The sequence below is a fragment of the Pollachius pollachius genome (assembly GCF_949987615.1).
Source record: "Pollachius pollachius genome assembly, chromosome: 14".
Lineage (NCBI taxonomy): Eukaryota > Metazoa > Chordata > Actinopteri > Gadiformes > Gadidae > Pollachius > Pollachius pollachius.
Genome location: NC_136947.1, coordinates 130,738 through 145,095, shown reverse-complemented (window position 1 = coordinate 145,095; position 14,358 = coordinate 130,738). Strand labels below are relative to the sequence as shown.

Genomic DNA, 14,358 nt, shown 5'->3' with positions numbered 1-14,358 from the left:
CTTATTTGGATAAATGTCCCTCGTTATTTCCAAGAGCACGTTTGTCTGATCACACAAGTTCCTTTTGAGATCTTGAATACTACTCATTGCCCTTCCCCGCCATTGCCAGCCATGCCAGTCGATTTCAGAACCAATTGTGTTCATGGATAAGAGCGGGGCGAAAGTAAATCAATAACCCATCGAATAGATTCGCGTTGACAGGACGACCTTTCTAGTTCAGTTTGGTAGCGACGGCCTTAATTCATGATCATAGATGTAACTTATTGGCCCCGCTAGAGAAACGACACGTGTAATTAAAGGGTAACGTTAACTCTTGTTCTTGTGTCACTCATTACGTGTTTCATTGTATTGTAGCTACAATTGTGACTATCATGCTTTCATTTGACGCTAGCCACATGCATTATAGTAGCTTAATTATATCTATCTATTATATTGTGTCTTAATGCAATGCTTCTAATCAACTTCATATTCAGTAACATCGACATATGTGAATTCTTTCTCCGCAGATTTAAAATGATGCCATCTACAATGATAAGACACATAACCCAGGGGGTAATGAAGGGAAATTGTTATTTTCGTCAACATTTCTAAACAGTAAGTTGCAGAAATGATTGATTAACAATACATAATTGTATTTAATAGGGTCTTCAATGGAGAAGTCTTCAACAAATCCTAAGACGTTCAAGCGCTCTACGAGAAACACGGACGCTTCTTCTTCGGTCACCACCAACATTGATCTGCAGACAGTCCTCAACTGACAGGTTCCTAAACGCCCGGCCAATCACCTGTCTCCCCTCACGCCTCTGTCATGGCAACCGACCTGGTGTCCCCCATGCTAAGGACGAAGCCTTCAGCATGAAGGCTCTCTCTCAGGCCCCGAAACCCGCCCTCTACCTCGGCCTCTCCGGCCTGCTGCCCTTCGTCTCAGCGCCCCTCTTCATGGCGGCCACAGGCTCCTTCTGTCCCCAGGCGGCGCACGCACAGGTGGTCTACGGGGCCACCATCGTCTCCTTCCTGGGAGGGGCCCGCTGGGGCTTCGCCATCCCTGAGGGGAGCCCGGCCCGGCCCGACTGGATGAACCTGGGCAACAGCGTGGTCCCATCGCTCATCGCCTGCCTGGCGCTGCTGTGCAGGGACAACGTCACGGAGGGGTCCCTGCTGGTGCTGATGGGGTTGGGTCTGTCGCTGCACTACGACCTGACGCTGCTGCCCGGGTACCCGGCCTGGTTCAAGGCCATGCGCACCCTGCTCACGCTGGTGGCCACCTTCTCGCTGGTGGCCACGCTGGCGCTTAAGAGGTTCAGGCACAAGGAGGAGGCTGTCACAGAGCCTCAGAGCTGACCGGTTGAGTTCTGATTGTTTTCATTGTGATTGTCAAGTCTATTTTTGTGTTCCCAAAACAAGTTGTACAAATCACCTTGCTACAAGGGATGGGGAAAATATGTGCAGAAGCAAAACATACAAAATGCTGGTGGAAACACTACACATCAGGCAGGCACAATGCAGCCATCCTCAGCTCTGTAAGGACATGTTTGTTACATAACACAAGTGAATGGATCTACAAGAAGGCACGCCCATTGTCTCGGTTGAAATCTTTCATTCATGAAACTTTACTGTCAAACTGAGACTGTGAAATAAAAAAAATAGACATGTAACATTTCTGCGGGAACTTATGTTTGGCTTTTAAGTTAACTTGTCACTGAGCAGAGAAACTACGCTTCATAACATTAATTTAATTTCCCAATTCACCCTTTGCTTCAACTTGGCAACAGAATGTGTTCATAAAGTGAGAGCAGCTCAGGTTTCACCGTGGTCAGGTTAATTAATAAACCAAATACCACTTTTATGTGTAATTCTAAATAGACATGGAAGCTGTTCAAGGACTTAGTGGTTGATCAAATGACAGGGGGCCAATACATCCTGCTAATAATTAATGAGAACAGACCTCTAGTGAAATATACTGCACACTTTCTCCAGTGTAAGAAAACAATACACTGCAAGATTGTTCAGGTCAGGTGAGGTGGTGCTGGAGATTGAAATGAAGAAACCCACACATTAAGTTAGGATAGAAGTGTTAAAAAATAACTTACACTCATTTACAGTATGGGATTAATTATACATACAATAGAATAGAAAGAAAGGTGGTGAACCATTGCATTTAAATGTTTACAGGTAATATGGATTGCCAAAAGGCCCAAAGCAACACTAGCAGGTTCTGCTGTCAAGTATTATTTTGATGGCCTTTTGGGTCATTTCAAGTTTCCTCCTTAAGACAACGTGATATATAGCTAATGTCATGCACATACAAGACTGCTCTGCCTGTGTGTGTGTGTGTGTGTGTGTGTGTGTGTGTGTGTGTGTGTGTGTGTGTGTCTCAAAAGTGGTCCTCCAGTGTGCAAAAGTAACCAATTTATTCATCCTTTCAGTCATTCATTATTCTAATCATCCTTTCATGCATTCATTCATCGAACCACAATATTATCAATCGAATTGAGCACAAGCACTTCAGCCCTGGTCCTAGTAAAGTACTAGTACTTTACTAGTACTTTAGTTTGGCCCTGGTCCTAGTAAAGTACTAGTACTTTAGTGCTGGTCGTAGTAAGGGACTAGTACTTTAGTGCTGGTCGTAGTAAAGTACTAGTACTTTAGTGCTGGAGCTAGTGGTGTCTTCAGTGTGTGTACAGCTGTGTATGTGTCCTAAGAGTTTGGGATAGATTGCAGTGCGCCTCAGCATTATCCCGTTTTCCAGTTTCAGCTCGTTTCAACATCACAGTTTAGCCGAATCAAAGTTGGAAGTTATGAACGGGGTCAGAGAAAATAAAAACACAGAACCAAACAACCCATACCATAAAAACTGAAATGTTTGTAGGATCATCAAAAGCTCTCGCAGGCGGGTGGTTTCCAGTCCGGGCGACTACACTAATCTCCTGCACGGTGTCTAGATTAGATAAGGAGGAGGGCAGCGATTCAACACCCAACGTTACTTCCTCGTAGTGAGTTAAGGAATCCCAATGCAGTCATCAGTCCGATCACACGGGAGCGTTCCCTCTACCTTCCCCTAAAGGCGTCTGAGTGGGGGGGGGTCATAGCACAGCCAGCCCCCCGTCACAGCGGCTGGCGATCATGTTGCCCACCTCCGTCCAGGTGTCCAGGTGGGGGTCGTAGATCTCCACAGAGTCCACCGTCACGGGGGCCGAAAAGTCCCGGCTGGTGGCGCGCCCCCCCACCGCGTACAGCAGCCCGTTGACCGCCGCCACCGAGACCCCCGCCCGCGCCGTGGACATGGACGCCACCTCCACCCACTTCTCCTGCAGAGAGGGCATGTATGTACACCGTCACATGCTCAGTGGACAGGGCGGAGGAGAACAGCAGCTGGGGAACTCCCCATCACTAACGAGATCACATCAGGAGATTGATTCTCTTGACATTATTTCATCACCGCTTTCAGCCAAAGTGACTCACAATGATCCAGATACAGGTCATTGATGAGAGGGTTAGGGTTAAAGGGTGAATCCAGATACAGGTCATTGATGAGAGGGTTAGGGTTAAAGGGTGAATCCAGATACAGGTCATTGATGAGAGGGTCAGGGTTAAAGGGTGAATCCAGATACAGGTCATTGATGAGAGGGTTAGGGTTAAAGGGTGAATCCAGATACAGGTCATTGATGAGAGGGTTAGGGTTAAAGGGTGAATCCAGATACAGGTCATTGATGAGAGGGTTAGGGTTAAAGGGTGAATCCAGATACAGGTCATTGATGAGAGGGTTAGGGTTAAAGGGTGAATCCAGATACAGGTCATTGATGAGAGGGTTAGGGTTAAAGGGTGAATCCAGATACAGGTCATTGATGAGAGGGTTAGGGTTAAAGGGTGAATCCAGATACAGGTCATTGATGAGAGGGTTAGGGTTAAAGGGTGAATCCAGATACAGGTCATTGATGAGAGGGTTAGGGTTAAAGGGTGAATCCAGATACAGGTCATTGATGAGAGGGTTAGGGTTAAAGGGTGAATCCAGATACAGGTCATTGATGAGAGGGTTAGGGTTAAAGGGTGAATCCAGATACAGGTCATTGATGAGAGGGTTAGGGTTAAAGGGTGAATCCAGATACAGGTCATTGATGAGAGGGTTAGGGTTAAAGGGTGAATCCAGATACAGGTCATTGATGAGAGGGTTAGGGTTAAAGGGTGATAGCGGGTATGCTGCAGACATTAGGGGATCAAACCCGGTACCGCTACACTATCCGGCCTCCCCTTATATATAAACAGCAGAATGCTAAATGAATGGGGAACAGGTGGACAGAGACAGCGCCCCCTACCTCCTCGGGGCAGTACTTCTCCACCGTCTCCAGCGAGCCCAGGGCCTCGTTCCACCCCCCCACGGCGTAGATGCAGTTGTTGAGGGCGGCGACGCCCACGTAGGCTCGCCGCGTGGCCATGGTGGTCAGCGGGCGCCAGCGGTGGGAGAGCGGGTCGAACACCTCCGCCGAACACAGCTCCAGGCCCTCATCGCTGATCCCCCCCACCACATACATCATACCTGGGGAGGGAGGGAGGGAGAGGGAGAGGGAGAGAGAGAGAGAGAGAGAGAGAGAGAGAGAGAGAGAGAGAGAGAGAGAGAGAGAGAGACAGAGAGAGAGAGACAGAGAGAGAGAGACAGAGAGAGAGAGAGAGAGACAGAGAGAGAGAGAGAAAGAAAGAAAGAAAGAGAGAGAGAGAGACAGAGAGAGAGAGAGAGAGAGACAGAGAGAGAGAGGGAGAGAGAGAGAGAGAGAGACAGAGAGGGGGAGAGAGAGACAGAGAGAGACAGAGACAGAGACAAAGACAGAGAGAGAGAGAGACAGCGACAGAGAGAGAGAGGGTGAGTAAGGAACATTTCCAGTATGTATAGTTTAGTAACTCTTTCCAGGGGGTTTCAGAAACCTCCTGGCCTTGATCTTGGATAGGCGATATTTGTTCTAGTTATAGATCTAGGTTTAGAGTTTAGATTCTTTAATATCTGACCATCATGAAAATTACTCAAATAGTCTGGTATATTCTACCAAAAAAGTGGCAGATGATGTAATGAACTGTCCATGAATGGGAGTTTTAGTAGTAGTTTAAAGAGGAAGTTTTAGTTTAAAGAGAGAGTTGTAGTTTAAAGAGGAAGATCTAGTTTAAAGAAATATGTGTACTCTTAAAAAGGGAGTATTAGTAGTTTAAAAAGGCAGTTAAAGTGTAAAGAGAGTTTCAGCACCTTGAAGCTCACAGCAGCCACAGTAGTAGCGAGGAACGGCCATGCTACCGACCACCTCCCACTTGTTCTCCTCGGGATCGTACCGCTCCACCGTCTTCCCAATCTCTGAACCGATCCAACCCCCTGAAGACAACAAGCAACCACATGAAACACACCATCCAACCACATGAAACACACCATCCAACCCCCTGAAGACAACAAGCAACCACATGAAACACACCATCCAACCACATGAAACACACCATCCAACCCCCTGAAGACAACAAGCAACCACATGAAACACACCATTCAACCACATGAAACACACCATCCAACCACATGAAGACAACAAGCAACCACATGAAACACACCATCCAACCACATGAAACACACCATCCAACCACATGAAGACAACAAGCAACCACATGAAACACACCATCCAACCACATGAAGACAACAAGCAACCACATGAAACACACCATCCAACCACATGAAACACACCATCCAACCACATGAAACACACCATCCAACCACATGAAACACACCATCCAACCACATGTCATCTCAGGTGGGTCAGGTGGGGTCAGGTGGGTCAGGTGGGTCAGGTGGGGTCAGGTGGGGTCAGGTGGGGTCAGGTGGGGTCAGGTGGGGTCAGGTGGGTCAGGTGGGGGGGTACCGAAGGCGTAGAGCGCTCCGTGGCAGGGACACACGCTGACGCCGCAGCGCGGGAAGGTGAGCGAGGCCACGGCTGCCCACTGCTTGGTCACCGGGTCGTAGCGCTCCGTGCAGTCGAAGATCATGGAGTCCTTCTCCCCTGGTCGGGGACGAACACAAACAGGAAGCAGGTTCATGAGGAGAGTCTGGCCAAGACGCTTGATGGTGTTTGTCTCCTCCCCCCCCCTCACCTCCCACCACGTAGATCATGCCGTCCAGCACGGCCACGCCCAGCCCGCTGCGGGCCTGGTGCAGCGATGACACCGTGGTCCAGTACTGGTTGAAGGAGTCGAAGCGCTCCACACAGCTCAGCGCCCGGCTGTCACTCCAGCGGCCGCCCTGCAGCCGTGTGTAGCCCCCTGGGGGGGGGAGAGTTAGGAGGACCAGGCACTATTGAAGCAAGTTAACAAGGTTAGAACATGTTGAGACGCTGTGTGCATTATTTCATTTTAATTTGAGTACAAAGAATGATTTTTTTAATAACAAATAATTGTATCAATGTTTATCACTTTTTAATGCTACAACATTTTCCTTTTTCTTATTCTGGGCTTTTTCTGAAAAGGCGTTAAGTACAACCAATAGCCACCAGAGTTCGCTGGAGAGCAGTGTAGGGGTTACGATATAAACAACATCCAGGTGTCAAAAATAAGTTTGTAGGCACCTACCTATACTGTAGAGATATTTCCTAGCTTTCCGTCTGGGCCTCATCCTGGAAGGTTCCCCCAGACAGTAAGTCTTATTTTCCTTCGGTGATTTAGTGACCTCCATGTACTCCTTCAACAGCGTCTGCAGCGCCACCCGCAGGCTGAAATCGGCAACACCTTTTGTTGCGGGTACAAAACGACGTCGTTTTTTATCAACACCTTCATATTTTTATTACAGAACCATGTATTAAAGAAGTGCTGTTCAAAGTGTGGGTTGTGACCCATAAGGGAGTGCAAATGGGCTGGGACTAAGTGGGTCACAGGAACCCCCCGGGGAACCGCCTGGGGGCCTGGGGAACCTCCTGGGGAACCACCTGGGGAACCACCTGGGGAACCTCATGGGGAACCGCCTGGGGAACCACCTGGGGAACCTCCTGGGGAACCGCCTGGGGAACCGCCTGGGGAACCTCCTGGGGAACCTCCTGGGGAACCTCCTGGGGAACCGCCTGGGGGCCTGGGGAACCTCCTGGGGAACCTCCTGGGGAACCTCCTGGGGAACCGCCTGGGGAACCACCTGGGGAACCACCTGGGGAACCGGGCCTCACCTTCGATGTACTTGAGCAGCCTCTGGGGGGACAGCAGGGGGAACCGGACGGGCCCCAGCACCTCCACGGCGTGCTTGCGCCTTGGGGCCACGTCCTGCAGCAGCCAGGCCATGGCAGCGCTGAACACCTGGTACTCCTCCTCGATGCGCAGCTCCTCGCTGCCGAGGACCCGCACCAGCTGGTCCTTAGACAGGCCCCAGAACTCATCGGCCGCACACACCTGGGGGCCGGGGGGAGAGGGGGTCATGTGGGTGGTGGATGAAGCAGTAATCCTACTGATGTGTGTATGCAACATTCTGGGTACAACTCCTATCTGACGTGTGTGGAGAAGTATACCGCTACACGTGCACGTGGGCTTGGCTTGGGAGCCCATTGCAGCTGTTTAACAGGGCGCTCCAGTACCTCGAGGAAGTGCACGTGGATGTAGTTCTCAGTGAACTCCAGCATGTCCATGCAGGCGATCTGCTCCAGGAACTGGAAGATACCAACACAGTTGGAGGGGTCCATGTGGCCTTTGAGGAACTCCCCACAGATGGAGACCACCTCCCCCAGCTGTAACATGTCCGCCGCCACCATCAGCTCCTGAACGTTCTCCACGCTCACGTTGATCCCCCCTGGAAGAAATCATCTTACTGTTAAAGCGCCAATGTTTCCTAGAAACTGCATACAGAAACAGTATCAAATACATGCATATGTTTATATCTCTTTGTCTTGGGAACATAGCCCAGATATCTGACCGCGGTTTAATGTGACAGCAGGCGTGGGTAACACCACCCCCCACATGGTTTAATGTGACAGCAGGCGTGGGTAACACCACCCCCCACATGGTTTAATGTGACAGCAGGCGTGGGTAACACCACCCCTCACATGGTTTAATGTGACAGCAGGCGTGGGTAACACCACCTCCCACATGGTTTAATGTGACAGCAGGCGTGGGTAACACCACCCCCCACATGGTTTAATGTGACAGCAGGCGTGGGTAACACCACCCCTCACATGGTTTAATGTGACAGCAGGCGTGGGTAACACCACCCCTCACATGGTTTAATGTGACAGCAGGCGTGGGTAACACCACCTCCCACATGGTTTAATGTGACAGCAGGCGTGGGTAACACCACCCCCCACATGGTTTAATGTGACAGCAGGCGTGGGTAACACCACCCCTCACATGGTTTAATGTGACAGCAGGCGTGGGTAACACCACCTCCCACATGGTTTAATGTGACAGCAGGCGTGGGTAACACCACCTCCCACATGGTTTAATGTGACAGCAGGCGTGGGTAACACCACCTCCCACATGGTTTAATGTGACAGCAGGCGTGGGTAACACCACATCCCACATGGTTAGCGCCACGCATCGACCAAATCAACCAGATGTCTGTTTGGATTAGGTGATTGATTGTGAGTCTAAGGCGATAAAGGTGATAAATCACTCAATTATAATAGGCCATTCACAAATAAACATTGTAAATTGTGTCTCATTTATCTATTTGCATCATTTGGATAAATGCTGCACACTACTTCACACACAGGAGGGGAAGCATAGAGTGAGTATTGGCAATACACGTGATGCTCATTTAGTTTACACATTAGACAACCAGCAAGCACCTGTGTAAATAAAGTCCAGCAGGACCTCGAATATCCCAGCATCCACTCCCAGGATCTGCACCTCGTCCTTGTCGGCCTCCTTCATCCCTACGGAGAACAGGGCACAGAAGTAGGGGCTGCTGGCGGCCAGCACGAGCCTGTGAACCCTGAAAACCCGCTCGCCGACCCTCAGCCGCACATCACAGAAGTCCGCGCGGAGCCGCATCCGGTTCATCTGGGCCAGGATGATTCTCGCGTAGCGGTCAGAGGCGAAGGAAACCTGCTCGGGTGCCACTGTTGCCATGGCAGCTCCGACGTCCCCGCAGGAAACACCTGACGTGGTAGTCGTCGAAGCGGAGGTGAGGCCGGCAGGGGACAGTCGATCGCCCAGGGCGGACATTGCGGGCAGCGGCTATGTCTCCTATATGTGGTTTTTATTTCGTTCAGCCACAGCTGCTCCTCTATAAAACATTCCCAAAAGACAGGTGGTCAACTAATTAACTGCCGCTTCACAGCGGCGTGTTGGTCACTGACACAACAAGAACACACATTAAAGTTAGTTTACACTATTTATGCTGCGTGATTTATCTTAATGCTTAGCTTCCCTTTTTGTGTAGATGTAGATTGCATGGACTTATTACACAATGTGTTATAAACGCAATGAAGTTCATATAATACATTGTATGGTTATCTGCCTCTAAAATGACATTGTAGCTCGTTGATGATCATAGTTTACGGAACAGTACTCGCTGTAGCGGGCTAACAGCTAGCCAGCAGCACAGTTGTCTCATATGGTTTTCGGAATCAGATGTCAACTCATAGACCTGCACTATAGAAATTTGAATTATAGTCTTGCAAACAACCCCTGTTATATAGTTAATTACTTACCCATAAGTTTACTGATAACTTCCGACCATCGCTACTCTGCTTATCGATGTTCCTGACTTGATTACCTGTACTAAACCTAGGCTAAGCTAAGCGATCATTGAATGCATCGATTAACTCACCCAGAGAAGGAAGAAATTAACATTGTTACTACATTTTTATTTATACCAATGATTCATTTTGTATTTTTTGTAATCGTTACAATTCATTAAGAAAAGGTTGCCTTTACAGTCCGACCACGTTTTGTTTTGTCACGTTTGACATTGAACGCTTGATGGCAGTATAACCTCGAAACACAATTTATAAACATTCATCCTAAATGCTTCAACCTATTCTCCAAACGATTTTGCGTTCCCTATATTAGAAGGAAACAATATATTCAAATCACCTCCTCGTTCCACATGGAGAATTGGCAGGATTGCAGAATCGAATGCATCCCTATAGTTTTGCAGTGACGTCACAGACTAGCCGCCCAATATGTTGCTAAGTAACACTGTGTGGTTTGCCCACATCTTCCCTAAATGTATGCTGGGGAACCAATCACGACGCGTCAATTACACCATTGGCTGCGCTTCAAACGATCTGTAAGCCAATGGAAAGCTAATCACACAGGAGGATCTTAAGTAGGCCAAAAGGTAAAAACAATATCACTCATTAAATTGATACTTTCAAGTATGGTCGTTTGTGGTTTCAACTTGTAGGTTATCACATGTAGTATGGCATAGAAATTCATAGTATAGGTTTGTAATTTGTGAATAAATGTAAATACAATATGTAGCTAAACAGACGACATGCCTTCTAGCGCGTTGCCTAAACTAAAGTCGCTCAACATGGTGCCAGGCCTAATGCCGTCAAGATGGAGCCTCAAGCACTCCTGTAGCCTCGTTTGTCTTGACATTTTCTGGGACATATTTTGTCTTCTCATTCCATTCTTTTGTCTCGAAAAAAGTGCTGGAAAAAAAGATGAATCTGTCACAGTGTAACCAAACAGTTATTACCATCTTGTGATCCCATAACCATCAATAGACCCATACAATACTAAATGCACATACAGGAGCTATTCATTCCAGCAAAAATACATATGTTAGCTATGTATAGCTTCAAAGCATTTCATAAAGAATACATGTCTGGTGTTAAAGCTATAGGCAGGTCCATTAATTCAGAAATTGGATGCTAATCATGTTATTGTAAAATTAGATCTTGCCTGCATAGAATACGTCTGTGGGTCCACACACAGATTGATAACCCATAATCTCGTCCATTTTCATTTGTGGACTTCTAGCTTTGTTTAGGCCGTGTTGTTTGAGGTTTGAGGCCTACATTAACTTTTTTTGCCATCTTGTCATTTCTCATTGTGCAGCTGTCTGTCCGGACAAGCATCTCTTGAGAAACAGGTTTAAATGAGAAGGAGGCGGCCAAGAGCGAAAGGAGAAGAGACGGTTAATACGTTCTGAACTAGATAGACGTATAGATCTTTTTTAAATAGCTCCTGTTTTGTTGTCTGGTATTCTTTGGCGTCATTGTGACGCTTAATCAGCAGTGTTCGCTAAGCTAGAGACGATTGTGATTGCTAGAAAAGCGGGCGTTTCACTCCTCTCCAAAAGCTCGTCCTTTATTATCGTGACTGTAGGCATTAATTATCACTCTGCTCATAGCATACTCATTGTGTCTTCGTCGTGACGGTGGCAACTGCCCTGCTGTTGCTTTCCGACCTCTTGAACTTCGCATTACTCTCACCATAATGACAGAACAAGCCGTTCCACAGTGCGACATGATTCAGATTTATGAGTTTTAAATTGGAGGGTTGATATTTTCAGGAAATTAAGGAAGGATTATTTTTTTGGACCTGTGTTTTAGATTGTTGTCTTTCTTTTCCCTTCCTCAATCTTTGCCTTTGTTGTTCTTTTCAATAAGAGAAACATTGAAGTTTCATGTATGGCCTCTAAAAAGAACAACCTCTGATTGGTCGGAGACGAACGAATCTTCACCTTGGAAGATAGATAGCATTCTTCACCCCATCTTCTCTTGGCCAGACCCCCTTTCAACATATTTCTTCTCCAGTTGTAATAGCTTTTTGATTATTCCCTGAAGCCATACACTCAATAAATCCTGTACTACAATATTTTATTGGCATGGAGCAGAGCATTGTGGTTTTATTTTATTTTAATGTTTGTAGGCTCCTGCATATGGCACGTCCCCAGGCCCAGAGGGGGGCCGGAGTGTCTCGCTAAACCTCCACATAAATCATTACCTCATGATTAAAGTCATCCCGGGAGATTGAAGACATTATTATTCAGCGCATGGCGTCCCAGCGCCGTGGTTTTGGCGTGTTTAAAGCTTGGCGGCCTATGCGTTGGCGGTATGAGGTACCTCAACTTCAACATCTCTCCGGTCGCGGTTTACAGACACGGCCGGGCTTTATGTCGCCACGAGCGCTGAAACCACGGCGATCCTATAGGGGCGAGACATCTCTCTCTCTCTCTCTCTCTCTCTCTCTCTCTCTCTCTCTCTCTCTCTCTCTCTCTCTCTCTCTCTCTCTCTCTCTCTCTCTCTCTCTCTCTCTCTCTCTCTCTCTCTCTCTCTCTCTCTCTCTCTCTCCCAAGTTGACGCTGCCAATTCAGCGCTTCCCATGGCATTAGTTTTATTCGGTTAATCTGTGTGAGGGGATAGTCTGGCAAGGTAGTGTGAGCCAAGTAAACTTTCCAAGTTTCATGCATGTCGAGAAAAATATGATCGCTTGTGTTTTACAAAAGCTATCATAGTTACGATGGTACTGTGACAACATAAGGTAATCAAGAATGTTGTATACTTAATGGAAGTTGCTATGTTGCTACAGGCTAAATCAAACATTGCCACATCATAAAAAAAATTGTATAAGCTACACATAAGGTCATCACGCTTCAGGCAGTATAAAGCCTTGGATAAAGCCTTTATATTTAAGTCTTGATAAACTCGATTTCAAGTCCTATAGGACAAACGAGTTCCAACATCTAAGCAAGACCTTCAACTAGGCAGAAAACGCAAGTAGTATCAGATAAGTGTGAGGCCGCCGAATTCTTACGGTTTAACAATAGCCTACAACGAAATTATGTTGCTTGGAAGGAGAGCGACTTTGCAAGCCTTCCGACGCATAACCCCATCTCGAATATGAGCTTGTAAAAACAGAAAAAAATTCTTCGCATAGAGTCTGCCCCTCTCATAGCAACTCGATTGTGATTGGTTAACAGTGGACACGAGCGCGTTCTTCTATTGGTCGAGCTGCCAGCATGAATACAGTAAAAGCAGGCAGAGACAGAATTTGAGCATTGCGATTGGCTGTTGGAAAATAAATGAAAGCGATAACCTTTTTCCTGTGTGTTGGAGACAGTTGATGGTGCGTTTTAGGCGTGTCTCTTAAAGTAATAAATTAATCTTACTGTCGCCAGCCAGGCGGTATTTAATTTGGAGAGAGAAAATAAGAGAAACGTCTATGAATATAAATGAGTGAGTTCTATGACTAAGATGTGCTGACAGATGAAAAGACGCTGGGGGTGGGGAGAGGAAAAGCGAAATTTGTATGGGCCCTCGAGAAGGTGAGGTGTGCGTGTGCACGCGCGCGTGCTTGCGTCCGTGCGAAGGTTAAACAGATTGGCTGGCAACTAAGGAAGCCAGTTGTAATTTTGAAACTTGTTGAGGAAGTTGAGGAAAATATCGTTGGTCCAAAGGCTAGGCTGAAGTAATTTGTAATGCATTCATTGGCTCACAAGCACACATACACGCACACACACACGCACAAAGCACGCACACACACACACAAACCACACACACACACACACACACACACACACACACACACACACACACACACACACACACACACACACACACACACACACACACACACACAGGGCCTGAGTGCAAGTCCTGCAATACATACAACATCTAGTATCGACACACACATTCTCTCTGTCTCTCTTCAGCAGTTCGTCCCTGTCCTCCGAGCACCTCATTAATCCCACGGTGTGTGTGTGTGGCAGTGTGTGTGTGTGTTTGTGTGTGTCAGTGTGTGTTTGTGTGTGTCAGTGTGTGTGTGTGTGTGTGTGTCAGTGTATGTGGGTGTCAGTGTGTGTGTCAGTGTGTGTCAGTGTCATGTATCCCTCATATATTTAATGTCATTACTATGATAAAGTTATGGGTGATGAAAGCTTAAATACTCCAGTGTTGTCACTGCTTCAGTGAGCCGTCTCCTCCACAGTTGGGATAATACTTTTTGGGCGGGTTTGAGGTGTTTAGCTGTGTGACATACATTTAACTGTGACATTTTTAATACAACTGGCACTGGCCCCCATATCAATGTAAGAAAAAAGCAAGACCAAAACAAGGCAACCAGCAAATAAATCTGCTAAATTTGTCGTCAGCTTTCTCTTCCATCAGCTCGTCTGTCCCCAGGTGCCTCTGGTTAGCTAGTGGAGCCGGCTATTAGCAGTACAATGGCTCGCAGATGGTCGATCTGGGATAACCAATCATTATCTGAACTGTATAAATAGTCCCTGCTACGTCACAAACAGACCCCCTGACGCCATCAAACTAGGACTGAACCATACCAAATGGTTGGGGTTGGAAAACTTAAAATACAAAAATCACTCTTACGGTGGATTATGATAATGAGATATGCACTTGGTGGTAGCTAAATAAATGCTTGATGAGATCTTAAAGAATGAGACAACACAGTGAG

General features: G+C 47.2%; 2 protein-coding genes across 3 annotated transcripts; one reads left to right on the top strand and one right to left on the bottom strand.

Annotated features, from left to right (window-relative positions):
- Window positions 1-169: 169 nt before the first annotated feature.
- LOC307086120 (transmembrane protein 69-like) lies at window positions 170-2,465 on the top strand. The gene is made up of 3 exons (XM_079751179.1): window positions 170-300; window positions 507-552; window positions 643-2,465. Exons 2-3 carry the CDS (start codon window positions 514-516, stop codon window positions 1,339-1,341), a joined length of 738 nt encoding a protein of 245 aa, XP_079607305.1. The 5' UTR covers window positions 170-300; window positions 507-513; the 3' UTR covers window positions 1,342-2,465.
- Window positions 2,466-2,614: 149 nt separating this feature from the next.
- On the bottom strand, window positions 2,615-9,722 carry ipp (intracisternal A particle-promoted polypeptide). 2 transcript variants are annotated; one of them, XM_079751164.1, is made up of 10 exons: window positions 9,648-9,722; window positions 8,781-9,220; window positions 7,575-7,786; window positions 7,173-7,392; window positions 6,589-6,744; window positions 6,115-6,282; window positions 5,886-6,023; window positions 5,231-5,353; window positions 4,314-4,534; window positions 2,615-3,308 (listed from the first exon to the last, which is right to left on the bottom strand). In XM_079751164.1, exons 2-10 carry the CDS (start codon window positions 9,157-9,159, stop codon window positions 3,084-3,086), a joined length of 1,842 nt encoding a protein of 613 aa, XP_079607290.1. In that variant the 5' UTR covers window positions 9,160-9,220; window positions 9,648-9,722; the 3' UTR covers window positions 2,615-3,083. The 2 variants fall into 2 exon arrangements, with proteins under 2 accessions (XP_079607290.1, XP_079607291.1); XM_079751165.1 differs by lacking the exon at window positions 9,648-9,722 and having other exon boundaries at window positions 8,781-8,867; window positions 8,959-8,984.
- Window positions 9,723-14,358: the final 4,636 nt, after the last annotated feature.

What these genes read in the sequence shown, in the direction of transcription:
- LOC307086120 (XM_079751179.1), top strand. Translation starts at nt 514, where the DNA reads ATGATGCCATCTACAATGATAAGACACATAACCCAGGGG. An exon ending in TAAGACACATAACCCAGGGG is followed by an intron (nt 553 to 642) that starts GTAATGAAGGGA and finishes TGTATTTAATAG; the next exon opens with GGTCTTCAATGGAGAAGTCT.
- ipp (XM_079751164.1), bottom strand. Translation starts at nt 9,159, where the DNA reads ATGTCCGCCCTGGGCGATCGACTGTCCCCTGCCGGCCTCACCTCCGCT. An exon ending in GAAATATCTCTACAGTATAG is followed by an intron (nt 6,283 to 6,588) that starts GTAGGTGCCTAC and finishes TCCCCCCCCCAG; the next exon opens with GGGGCTACACACGGCTGCAG. An exon ending in AGAAGTACTGCCCCGAGGAG is followed by an intron (nt 3,309 to 4,313) that starts GTAGGGGGCGCT and finishes CCCTCTCTGCAG; the next exon opens with GAGAAGTGGGTGGAGGTGGC.